The sequence below is a fragment of the Micromys minutus genome (genome assembly GCF_963924665.1).
Source record: "Micromys minutus genome assembly, chromosome: 13".
Taxonomy (NCBI): Eukaryota; Metazoa; Chordata; class Mammalia; order Rodentia; family Muridae; genus Micromys; species Micromys minutus.
The window spans coordinates 4769523-4782773 of record NC_137982.1 but is presented as its reverse complement, the minus strand read 5'-3'; the positions used below and the strand labels follow the sequence as shown (position 1 = coordinate 4782773).

At 53.0% G+C, this 13251-nt stretch overlaps 1 protein-coding gene across 3 annotated transcripts in view; it reads right to left on the bottom strand.

Annotated features, from left to right (window-relative positions):
- RALGDS (ral guanine nucleotide dissociation stimulator) overlaps positions 1-13251 on the bottom strand; it is a 38047-nt gene that overhangs the window by 10139 nt on the left and 14657 nt on the right. For 2 of the 3 annotated variants that reach the window (XM_080928161.1, XM_080928162.1), the window contains exons 1-3: positions 9011-9262; positions 1744-1854; positions 331-524 (exon numbers count right to left, since the gene is read on the bottom strand). In XM_080928161.1, coding sequence (XP_080784287.1) covers positions 331-524; positions 1744-1854; positions 9011-9193 — 488 coding nt within the window. In that variant the 5' untranslated portion in view covers positions 9194-9262. Of the gene's footprint in view, positions 1-330; positions 525-1743; positions 1855-9010; positions 9263-13251 lie in introns of those variants that run through there. The other variant, XM_080928163.1, reaches the window with a different exon arrangement.

Here is a 13251-nt window from a genome sequence, read left to right as displayed (position 1 = left end):
TCAGCAGACCTGGGGCCTCTCAGTTGATTACCACAGGGCCATTCTTGTTCTGTGTGTATCTAGGCTGAGGTGCCCCCTCCTTTCTATGTAGGGAACCTACTTAGTCTGAGGCTGAGGAGAGAAAGCTTCTCCACAGAGGAAGGGAAAGTCATATAAACCCCCACAGGCCTTAACAGCTCAGGCTGGGGCTGCCCTGATAGGGCCCATCTAGTTTGGTCCTGACTACAGCCTAGAGGATGTTTACCATCAAACTGGGGCTCAAAGAGACACAAGGCATTCCCAAGACATTGCCAGGAGGAAGGGCGTCCCTGGGTCTGGGGTGGTGCTCACCTTTTGAACAGCAGGTCTAGCACCTGCTGAGTGGTAGTGAAGGCTCTGTAGGTGCACAGGAAGACAGTGACATAGGAAAGGTCACTGCCCTGGAAAGCAGGCACCAGGTGCTCCACCAGCTTCTCCAGAGTACCAGCCTTCACTGTGCGCACCTTGCAGGTCTCGTAGAGGTTCAGAGCCGACTCGTTCTCACACTGGGGGGGGGGGGGGCAAGAGAAAGGCACAGTTAGTGGCAGGGTCATGTTCTCAGGGAAGCTGGAGGCTAGAGCTCAGATCATCACCTCCTGTGCACCCTCAGTAGAATGTGGCCAAAGCTGGGACAAGAGGGTCTCTGGTTTTAAAAAGTCTTAGATTTCCAAGCAGAATTTGAAGTGTTGAACCCTTTAGGGTGATTTCTTAGGTGAGTGCTAACATTCTCTAACATACTCTGGGGGAGGGGAGGACGGGATGTTCCAAACTGAACGGCCGGCCCATCCTAGAGGTGGAAAGACAGGTGGAAACTCCAGGGTCAGGACGTGTGCTATCAAGACCCAGAACATTCCCTGAGTAAGTTCAGTGACTCCAGGGAAGAATCAGGCTGGGCACCAACAGCAGCGAAGCCTGACAGCTGTGGAGACAGGGTTGCCCTCTGGAATATTATGTGGCTGGGTCAGGCTCAGCTTCTCAGCTCAAAGGGCCAACAAAACTTACTCTGAGATAAACTTGCAGGGAAGTGTATACATGTTGAAGAATTTTGTCAACTCGATACATCTGACAAAATTCGAGTCATCTGAGAGAAAGAAGACCCAACAGGGAGAATGCCTCCATAAGACTCTATGGACAAGACTATAAGGCACTTCTTAATCAGTGCTGACACGGGAGGCCCAGCACATTGTGGTCCTGGGTTCTGTAAGACAGCAGGCTGAGCAAGCCAGTAAGCAGCGCCCCTCCATGGCTTCTGCATCAGCTCCTGCCTCCAGGTTCCAGCTCTGCACGAGCTCCTGTCCTGACTTCCTTCTGGGATGGACTATGATGTAGAAATGTGAGCCCAGTGAACCCTTTCCTCCCCAGCTTGCTTTTGGTCATGGTGTTTCTTTATAGCAATAATAATTCTAAGACAGCTTACAAAGCCTTAACTTTCATTCGCTGGGGGTAAAGGGCAGCCCTACTATGTGAAAGGATTTCTGAAACTAGGAGGAAGGGGGAGGGGAAGTAACATGTGAGGACAGATATTAAACCCAGCAAAATATTTAAATATGCATGGCCTTATGGGAAATGAGACGCAATGTCAATGGTGCTGTCGCTCACCTGTCGGTAGGTATATCCACAGGACTTTTGTGCATGGGCTGGGAAAAGGAGGGAGGGTCGGCTCAGAGTTGTGAGAGGAACTGAGACCCTCAAAGAGAAAACCCTCCTGGTCTACTCCGTACTTACGCCTAGCCAGCGCTGGCCCTTGGTGGCTCCTGGGTGTAGCTGAACCTTGCGCAGGGAGATGGAGTAGATGACCCCGTTGATCAGCTCCTCCCCAATCTCCTGCGTAGAGCTCTGGAAAGACAGTAAGTACATCAGGGGTCTGCTGCAGAAAGATGGCACAGACTGGGGGCTCCTGGACTTCCAGCATGAAGAAAGTGGAAACCCAGGATTCCCTCCCCACCTGGCTCCTCATGATCTTAAGGCCAACACCTCAGTAACCTGCCCCTGCCTGGTACTGGACCGCCCTACACCAGTCTACCTGGACAGGTACTGTTACTCGGCCATTTCAGAGAAGGGTTAAGTGGAAGCTGAGGTAGTCAAACTGTCTCGTGTATATGACAGAGCTCCCATCTCAAGACCCTAGCATGGTCACAGGTGGCACTGGCCCTCAGAAAAACCTAGTCCCCAGAGCCCAAGGCCCAGGTCACCCACACTTTCATCTCTCTGTCCAGTCAGAGGTTCCAGGCTGACCAAGCAGCATCAGGCAATTCTTTCTAGCTCAGCGCTGAGGTCAGCATCATGGGTCTAGGGCAGGTGCGGACACTGACCTCATCTGAGGCCACTTCCTTCCCTTTCTGCTCATTCATGCTTCTGAGACTTCTTGGGCAATAAGGGGGTTCCCAGCTGGCTGTTCTTCCTCACGTGAGTGGAGAACAGCAGCAGTGCTGGGGATCCACAGAACCCTAAATCATGAGGCCTATTTGGGGAAGGAGGGGGTCATGTGTCTGCCTCTCTAGAGCAGAAAGGAAACCTCACTTCCCCTACACCCCAGGCTCTCTCCTATTCCTGCCATCTGGAGGAGGGGCATATGTGGGATGGAGGGGACCTGGTTCCTGGAAGTCAGTGGCTAACAAAAAGGCTCACAACCCTAAGCAATCCTGGACCACAGCCCAAGGAATTTCCCTTCAGAGACCAGTGGCGCTGTCATCAGCTGACCCCTGACCCAAATCTACAAGGTTCTTTCAGGGGAAATAAAGGAGATCATGGGTCTGGGACACCCACTGTGTCGGCTCAGCAGTTCTTAAAGTCAGGGCTAGGAGAGTCTTCCTTTCCCAAGGAGCCTGGCCACATCTGGCATCAGCAGCAGAGCCAGGGTCACACATGAAGCTCCTGCCATAACACTGGGTTTCAGCCCGGGGAACACCAGTACAGTGCTAGCTTGCAACAGGCTTTCATTGCTGCCCACTGGACAGAAATGTGCCCTAGCCAGGCGCACCCCTAGGAGCAGCTGGACACAAGCAGCAGCGGCCATCTCTGAGCAGGGCTCAAAGGCAAGGCTTTGCTCAGCCCTGGATGTCTGCTGCCAGCCCAGCAGCTGGCCTGGGCCCTGTGGGAGTGTCATGTGATCCCTGCACCCTTCCCCCACCTGAGGGAGGCCATTCTGCCCGCTGGATGGGGTTAGGGGTGCAGACAGGTGCTGAGAGCCATCATGCCTTCCTCTGGGGCGCTGACACCCTGTTGCACAGATGGGAACTGTTCCAGCCGTGAGGAGCTAACCCCATTTCCTTCAAACAACCACAGCAGGAATGAACCAGACCACATCACAATACCAAGCTTAGGCCCCTTTGCACCAGATACCAGAGAAAACAGAGATGTCCAGGCCTGGTTAGAAAGCAACAGAGAACAGCTTCTCCCCCTAGTCTAAAGATCTGTCCTCAGGTTCCTCTGAGGTTGGAAGGGCAGGGACCGTGTAAACTAAGGCCACCTTGGGCTACCTTTGTAGCAGCAACCCATATAGGACGCCTGGGGCAGGCATCCAGGAAGCCTCTGGGCTCCAAGGGAGGAATGCCACATGGTTGATTGTGTCCTTAGAGAGGATCATCCCCTCCCACCTCCCAGACCCCCAAATGTACAAGACCCCCAGGGACCTGGGATGAAGCTGGTGGCTATGTTTAACACACTTGGGTCAGTCGCTTGAGAGTGAAAGTGTCCCTGGGAGTCCTGGGAGTAAGCCACCCCCACAATCACAGTCTGAGCATAGCCCAGAGCTCCCAGAATGGGGTGTGTCACCTGATCAAAGTTCTCAGGGTGGCAAGCCAACAGGATGTATGTCCCCAACTGAAAGAGAGGGAGCTGCAGGCCAAACCCAGAACAGCAAGTAGCAAGGGCCTCAGGAAGGATGGGGATGCCAGGCCTGTGTCATCTCTCCCTAAAGAGCACTGGTAGTGTAATGGTCTGTCCAGTCAGACCCTGGCTGCCTCTGCTTCAGGAGGCCTGGCAGACGTGGAAGAGTTCAAGCAGATCACTGCTTCTCTACACGTTCAGAGGCTCAGCCTACGTGATAAGCCAAGGGATTCTTAGTGACTTACAGAGTCACTAGGGTGCCCCAGGGCTCTTGCAGGTTCCTTGCGGAACTCCTACGGCTCTGGATACATAGGCCCAGGACCAGACCCATGCACTGTATCTCAGGAGGAGTCTCACTCTCCAGCTTGGCTCAGTAAGCTGACCATGAGCCGAGAGAACAGCAGCAGCTAACAGGTCACAGGGTGGGGGCTGCAGCTGACCAAGGATGGCAGACGACACAAGAACTGGGAGATACGAAAGCCGACTTGTCAGAGGACCACCTGGGACCACTCGACCCAGACAGCAGCTCACTCAGAGTCCTGGCCCTTGCTTGGAATGGAGCTTCCAGAACAGGGAGGAGGCAGTCCAGATGCTAGTGAGCAATCTCAGGCTTTTATCATGGTGGTAGAGCACCTTCCCAGTTTACAGGTAGAAACCAAGGCCCAGGGGAGAGGCCAAATAGACAAATACACAAGTGTCCAGGTTGAGGTGAGAATTCAAAACTTCTCAACCCCAGGCCATGAGCTCTGACGGGGGGGGGGGGTAAGATGAAAATATCAAGCATTAGAATCCTCCATCCCAGCTCCAGCACTGGGTGGACAGCCTAGGTGCCAAACCCTCATGGCAGCCCTCAGTGATCAGAGGAAGCCTCAGCTAGGGACTTTTCAAGGTGCCGGTGCCATGGCAGCAGGGGAGCACCAAGACCTCAGAAAGAAAAGTCTTGGGCTTCCATGTTACGTTTTGTTTTACATGTACTTTATACTCATTGTAACTAGTAAGATTTCAATGCATACTATCAAACCTTTAAAAAAAATCAAGTACTGAAAATATATTCATATAGTTTTATGCCAAAATGCTTTGAAAAATCTGTACACGTATCTGTTTTTTGTTTTGTTTTGTTTTAAATAAAGTTGTAAGAAAAAAAAAAGAAAGAAAGAACAGTCTCAGGCCTGTGCAGAGGTCCCATAGAGTCAGATTCAGGCCCAGGAACCCTCCTGGTCAGCCCGAGTTCGACTATTGGCCGACTTAGCATTTCAGGAAAGAAAACTAAACTCAAATGGGGAGGAGAGACCCAACCCTTCAGCTCAGAAAATCCACAGCTTTGTCCACCCAGTACTGCTGCCCATTTGCAAATGGCCACTATTGGACCAGAACTGGGAGGGGACATGCCCCAGTCCTCACGAGGTATAAAGCAGACCCAGCTGAAGCCACACACTCACACCACTCCATGGTCATGCCATCCAGCTACACAGGACTTCCTGTCCTAGGACTTCTGTACACTTAGTGTATCTAACTCTCCCAGTATGGTGCCCAGTGGATGACACACCCAGGTAGGGACAGATAGATGCCTACTCAAGTAGAGCCAGGAAACAACAGCCAGGACTAGGATTTTATCCCCAGCCTGTAAGGACACACCCAGAGCTGGCTACAGCCTCTGCCAGAGGCACACCGTCAGGGCAGGGTCCAGCCACCAGTACATAGATGCTAGGGAGAGGCTGAAGACAGAAATGACTTCCTCAGGCTACACAGCAGGTAGAAGGTGACCAGGCCGGTGGCATCACACCCGTGCCTCTGAGCAGAGGTTTAAGAACGTGTCCTGAGGAATCGCTCCGCTGAGGCTGGCTCCACTGCCGGGCTGTCAGCTCACTTGGCCCATTCCAGGACTCCTCTGGTTTTTCTGTGTAGCTCTGGCTGTCCTGGAACTCACTCTGTAGACCAGGCTGGCCTCAAACTCAGAGATCCACCTGCCTCTGCTTCCTGGGATTAAAGGTGTGTCACCATCACCTGGTCTGGGGCTCAGAGGGGCTAAGCTGGCATTCCAGCACAGCAGCCTTCCACAGAGCTCAAGCTCTGTGCCTCTTGGGTTCAAAAGGACAGCTCACCTGCAGGTGTGACCCACAGGACAACGGCTGCAGGCAAAGGCATCAAAAGGAGGGGAGCGTGCCAAGAGAACAGCCAGTGAGAAGCCCTCAGGTTGTCCTTTCTCTGGACAGCTAAGCTTGTTTGGAGCCTGAGCTCCTGTATTAGGAAGCAAGCCACGCCAAACTCTCATTGGGCTGGGGCTGCTTACTCCCCTGGGGTATATTCTTGATAACACAGCATTTGTGAGCTCATCAGAAATCCAACTCAGGGTCGGTGCCAAACTATGAGACCTTCCAGAAGCTTCCTTGGAGCTGAGGGCCAGTGAGAGGTCTACCTACAGTCCTGAAAACTGTCCAACCACCTCGCTGACAGTCAGTCCCTGTTCCTGCCCTGTTAGCAATCTGGTCCCTCCTGCTCCAGAGCTGCCCGGAGGCTCCCAGGAAATGGGCTAGCATGTCTCTCGGTGTCCCAGACTAGAGACAGAGGACCAGTAGCGGCCATCTGGGCTCCTCATCCTTGTCTACTGTGCCTCCGAGGAAAGCAACTGTAGAAGAAGGAAATCCTGGGAGGGCACAGCTTTGATGGCCAAGTCTCCTCATGAACACAACAGGCTCTAAAGTTCCTCAAGGCTGCCCTGTTAGAGTCAGCCAGGAAGTATCTCTAGAAGATTATCTTGTGTACACACACACACACACACACACACACACACACACACACACACATTTATATCTCTGAATTTTCAGTGTCAAGGAAACAAAAGAACCCTGAGGTAAACTAAGAGCTGCACACAGTGTGATCAAGAAACCAGACAGCTCAGAGGAAGAATCCCTGGCCTCACTGTGTCCAACCCACACAGCCTTCAGGCATCACAGGCAAGTTGCCAGGGTAAGAAGCCTGCCTGGCCTCTGCCTCTGCAGTTGACCAGCTCAATGAGTGCAATCTAATTAGTTGTTTCATTTGTTAAATGAGCTATTAATAGCCCTGACCCCCCCAAAGGACAACATGCATGCAAATTATTCAGCCTAGGCCCTTCCACCAAGCCCTAGCTGCTGTTAGCTATTATGTTAAGCCCCCGGTTCCACTGTTCCCAAGGTCTCAAAGTCTGAGGTACTTTCACCTTCTCCTGGGCTCATCTCACTTGACCAAGGCTTTTTTGCAGTGCTTGGGTTAAGCTCTATGCACAACCTATGCTGGCTCCTACTGCTCTCTAGCCATCTCTACTGTGTCCTACTTACAGCTCTTACATGTAGCAGGCACCCCAACCCCAGGGAACAGAGTCTGTGCTCAAGTCCTGTCTGCGACCCTTCCTGACAACAAATTTATCTAGGTCAGGGTGCTGGCATCTAAACTGGAGGTCTGTGTGAGCCAGGGGAAACATGGTACTGGTGCCTGCTGCCTGTAAATACTACAGATCCACAATCACTCTTGCCAGGACAAAGCTGAAGCATGGCCTGTCACAGGAGCATGAACCTCATGACCTCCATGAAGCAGACTGGCACAGGTCAAGCTAGGTCAGTGGTGGCTTGACTTAGAATTGGGAGGGCAGGCTGATGCCCAGATGTGTGAGGACATCTGGCAACCCCAGGCTGATGGAAACAAATGGCGGAAGAAGAAAGGCAGAGACAGAGAGTGCAAGGACTTCAAGTGGGTCAGCTTCATTTCTGGACCTGGGTCTGCTACCAGGAAATCAGCCTCAGGATGGAGATGGGAGGGAATTATTGGCAAATCACAGGGATTTCCCTGCCCCCTCCCCCAGGCAAATGCTAAATGGTCATTGTGTTCAGTTTCCGGTTGTGGCCTCCTCTCCTGCCAGGACCCTGGTTTTCCTGCCCCAGCCAGAAGCTTCCCCTCAGATTTCTAAACAGTGGCCAGGCTGCATGACAACACAGAGGCCTGGAGAGAGGGGCAGCAGAGGCACAGGCAGTAGCAACCTGTGCAGGGACAGAACCTTTCCTTAGCCCTGCCACAAAGGGTCCTAAGGGAATGTAGTCAGACCGGGCCAGAGAGAAGCTTGACACCCCCCCCCCCCAGGAGTGATTAGGCCAGGCCCTTCCAGCACACAAAGCCGGAGACTTTGCCAGACCTAATGAAAGCCAGATGAGCAGGGCTGGTGGCGGGCCTCCCACCACCAAGCTCCCCAGAGCCTCCTCAGCCGCCATGAGGGTGAGACCACTGGGTGAATGAGAAGCTTGGCTTGGGACACCTGCCAAGCACAGGAGGCCTCCAGGCCTGGGGTCTCCATGACCAGAGCTCCCAAGTTTGCTTTGTCCAGGCCTTCGCTAGGCAGAGCAGGATGGAAGGTATACACTGAGGCGGAAAGAAGAGGGCACTGCTGGGTGTTCCTACCCAGGACACTAGAAACAAGCTCCTACCCACATTGATTACTCCCATCTTCCACACAGAAAGGCATGGTCTCCCCTCTCTGAATCCTCTCAAACTCTTAAAAAGCCCCGGTGTCGGCATATTTTCTAATCAGGCAGAAATGACTCACGGGTAATCGTGACTGAACACCTTAAAGTCCTCTTACTGACTGAACACTTGGTTCCACATGTTGGAGATCAGCCCATCCCAACCCCTTCCTTCCACTGCCTCCTCTGAGTAGCCTTGATGTTTCTGGGTCATTAGACCTATGTCTTAGTGATAGGTATTCAAAGGCCCCTGAGGTTCCACTCACCTCTAGGAAGTCTAGGACTGTGCCACCACAACCATTTGCTGGTCCACTATATTGTCTGGCCTCCTCGTGTCACATGCATTAACAAGGATTTGAAACGAGGACAGGCACTCATGGTTGGAGTATTCACACACCACAGACGTGTCAATAGTGAAAGCATGGAGGGGCTTAAAGGTCTGATTGACTGCAGGAATTGGGGTTGTCACAACTGTGATGGGCGTGAGCAGGTACTGGGATAAATTGAGGGGGTACGAAAATTCAGCTCTGATCCCCAACTATTGCTGAGGGTGTGCTGGAAGTTGTAATGCCCAACTGGCTGCCCCGTGGCTGGTGCAGCAGGGGGATTTTTGAGGAAGGAAACCCCCACCCCCACACAATGCTGCAAAGGACGTTGGGCCTCAGCTCACCCACCTCCAGGCGCGGCAGATCGGGGTCGAGCTGCGTGAAGCTGTGCAGCACCACCGGACAGCTGTCGGGGACGCCCACCTCCAGGCGCACGGCGTCCCACACGCTGCGGCTGCGCCGGGAGCCGGGAAACAATGGCTCGGCGCCCCCTACGGGCCCGGCCGCCTCGGCCCACATGCGCTGCACCATGGACGAATCTCAGAGGCGCGGGTGGCCCGCGGGCCGCGAGACCCCGGGCGGCGCGGGCGCAGGGCCGGGCCGGCGCGGCTCCGCGCGGCTCCGGCTCTGCGCTGCTTGAGCTCTTCGCCCGGGGCCCGGCCTCGCTGATGTCAGCTGGGGGCGGGGACTGCTGGGGGCGTGGTTTCCGAGGGCCGTAAGCCTTCTCTAGTAGCCAGGCCTGGTGGATAGGGCTTGCACACCCAGTCTGTGTGTTGTGTGGGCGTGCTCATGATGCTGTTTTGCTGAAATCAGATCCACTTCCCGGGAATTCCAGTTACCACGCCCCCTAGCTCTGTAGCCTCAGTTTCTTCAACTGGAAAGTATGGGTTATGAAAATGACTTCCTCCAAGAGTGACAGAGGATGTCATGAGGTCACTGGCTATGTGCTCATATACCAGAGCACGGGGAAGGGTAACCCTGGGTATTGATTGGGCTGAGTGTCCAGAGGGCGTTGGCATACAGCCCAAGCTCCATTGGGAGAGGGGAGCTTTCAGCCTTAGCACCACTCACCACAGCCATGCACAAACTAGACAGTCCTACTGTGCAAAAGAAATGCTAGTTACCTCTAGGTGAGGCTGTATACTTTTAAAAGGCTTGTTTATTTCATTGTATATGTACGGTTATTTGCCATGCATGTGTGTACACTGCATATGTGCCTGGTGCCTGAGGGGAACAAATTTCGAGTTGCCATATGGGTGCTGGGAACTAAACCCAGGTCCTCTGGAAGAACAGTAAGTACTCTTCAGCGCTGAGCCAAGGCCTTATTTTCTCTGAAAAATTTGTCAGAAAGTATTTGTATGAGCAGGCTCCAGTGATAAGTAAGAATTAAGAAAAGGCAGATTTGGCTTGGGGTGGAGATCCCCTAGGGCTGCTCAGAAGTCTGGGGCCCTGCCCTATCTCCGGGAAGTCCAGGTATGTGGGGGCATATCACAGGAAGGCAGTGGCTTCCACACATTCTGTAGGCTTCTCCCCAGCCCCATTCCAGGGCCAAGGATCCAACAGCAGCTCAGCTTTGCTTCCTGTGTCCCCACTGCTCTTTCTTATTCTCGCTTTCTTTTTCTAAGGGCCGCTTCTCTCAGATCCTTAGTCCCCAGGCATCACCCCTCCCACCTCAAAGGGGAAGAGGAAGGAGTTAATCCTCACTAATTTGCAGGGATGGATGTGGCGAAGGTGAGGTCCCACCATCTACTATGCCTTTCTGGCTTAGTCCACCTGTTTTATCAAGTTCCTTTCCTCGTTCTGCACGGCTGAATCTCCCTCCTGGAAAGTCTGTTCATGGATATCACATGCACAGATACAGAAACACAGATACACACATGCGTAGGCAGATACCCAGATACACAGACAAAGAAACTCCTTGCTCCCACAGCCCAACAGCTCAAGCCTTTTTACTCTGACCTCTTTCACCCATGCAAGCGTCCTCATGTCCTTGTCTGCTGCCCTAGATGGCACAGGGCTCACACACTTAGCATCCTCAGCACCAGCTGTGACTTTCCAGACACTTTTAGAAAGCGGAGCCCTCCCCAAGGTCTCCTCTAAGCTTTCCCTCATGATTAGCCCCAACCTACAGGGTATAGGAGAGCAGGCCCATCCTAAGAGAGAGGATAAGGACAGCATATGTCACCACCCTAAAGAATGTCCTGCAACCCACACCTAAATCTAACCTCAATGGGGGAACAGCAGGAGTCAGAAGGACATCCTCAACACACCATCAGCCTACAACCTATGGAAATCCTGCCTGTAGGACAGACAGGTTCCTTTTTGCTAATAAATCTACGGGGGTGGGGAGGTACACAAAAAGAAGAGATACCAGCCAGTGTGTGGGTGTGTGAACCTGATACGAACAAACTGAATGTTACACGGCCAGGCCCCCTCTCACCCTCGCGTGCATTCTAAGATACCCAGCAGGATCCTGAAATAAGGGTAACAGTGGACTATACTAGGTACCACAACCGTCAGAGCAATGACTCAGGCAGCCAAGTGGCTCACTAGCAAGCAGAGTGTTTGGGTATACTGGGCAAGGATGACTTCATGTCGGGGATGGGGTGCGGGGAGGAAAGGCTTCATTTCATTATGCTGCTCAGAACAGCGAGAGATTTGATTCTAGGGTTTTTCACTTACTACTGAGAGCAGGGTCAACCTTAGGTATCTGTACACTACTGCATACTGATGGTACTGGACACTGTTGCTACTGCTGCTCCCCCTCTTCCTCTTCTCTTTTCCCTTTTGAGGCAGGGTTTCTCTGCATAGCCCTGGTTGTCCTGGAATTGGAGGTCTGCCTGCCTCTGCCTTCTAGTGCTGGGATTAAAGGCATGTGCCACCATGCCTGGCTGGACATTGTCATCTGGACTTAGACACTGTTTCTTAGCCAAAACTATGGTGCGGTTACTGTTGAGAGTTCTATGGCTGTGCTGGGAGTTGTGGATGAACTGGTGTTATTAAGCTTTATGCCATGTTCTCTACCTTGAGTCTATCTGGGATTTCTCTATAATAAAAGTTAAAAGAACAAAAGGGGTTTGGCTGAACGATCAACTCAACTCTAAGGCTCCTGGGGCTCCCAGCAGGCTTAGAAGCTTCAGACCCTGGGGGGATGTAGTCACCCTGGGCTAGATTTGAGCCATTTCTATGTGCTTTACTCTGCCTGGTCACTGACAGGGTCCTGAGAACAAAGCAGCCCCAGGCATTGGGTCCCTGGGAAACTGAGCCCTGATCCTCACATGTTCATAAGGGAGGCTGGGGACAATCCTGGTGGTTGTGGGTGAGTCTAAAATGTGAGGCTCACCTTAACCCTAACACCTGGGCTGTCACTTAGCACTGCTCTTCTCTTTACGAGAGAGACGGTTACAAGGAACTGGCCTCTCTCCCCTTCCTCGTCCCGGCCCTCACAGGGAGGCACAACAAACCCTCAAGAACAACGCTGACTTACACAGTTGGATGATGTTCCTCAAAGAGTAAGACTTTGAGCCGACAGTCGGAGACTAGAAGCAAGCCAAGAGCGCCTCACACGTGTATTTTGTTTGGACTGCAAAGTGTTTTTAAATGTTTGAGCCAACAGTAAAAGGTCAGGTGATTTCACATAAGAATCTGAAATTCAGGCGTCTCCTGTAACTCTGGGTGACTCGACCACACCAGCAGTGTTTCCACACATGATTAGATGCCGGGTGGGAGTTGAGGGGCATCTGTGGGCTTTAACTACCCGGACACCATCCCTGATCCCCAAATCTGCCTAGGTCCCTGGAGTCTGGCTTCCTGTCTTCTGAACCTCCCCTGACTAGGATCAAAGTATGGCCTCGCCCCACTTCGGTGAGTACATCACAGTCCTTTCAGGCTGTGGAGGCTGTCCCCACAACGGTTCCCAGGGGCCCAGTTCCATGACTGCTGGGTAGCAGACAGGCAGAGCCAGACCTGGACACCAGGCAATGTCAGGATAGCCACAGAAATGAGCCAACACCTCTTCACACCCAGGCTGGGCCACAGCCAGTGAGGACAGCAGCCAGGTGGGCCCTGGTAGAAAACTCTTTTGTCTCTTGTCTGGCCAAAACCTGCAACCCCAGCACTGGGGAGGTTGAAGTAGGAAGATCATGAACTTGGAACCACCCTAGGCCACAGAGCAAGACCCTGCTTCAAAACAGCAGACTTTCACCTCTGGCTGGCAGGTAAAGGCCTGCCCACTCGTCTGTCTGTTGTTCTACCTTTTGAGCTCATGGCAGGAGGACACTGCTAGGGTGTGGCCCAGCCCAGCTCCTCTGTCATTTCCCGACCAGGGCATCATCATTCCTGGCCTGCCTGGGTTCTGGGGTGGCCCTGTGTGGGTGTGTGAGCACACACCTTGGCAGGAGATGACGCACTGAGTGGCCCGGCTCTACCCTGGGCCCTGCAGTCTCCAGGAGCCTTGTATAGAGGAGGGGACTGAAGTAGCAACTCCTCCAGGAGGTCACACTGGGTGGAGGGATGTGACATGATTACCCCAAATCTCTGACCTCACATACAGTTACTATCCAAGGAAAACTGGAACAAAACAGCCTGAA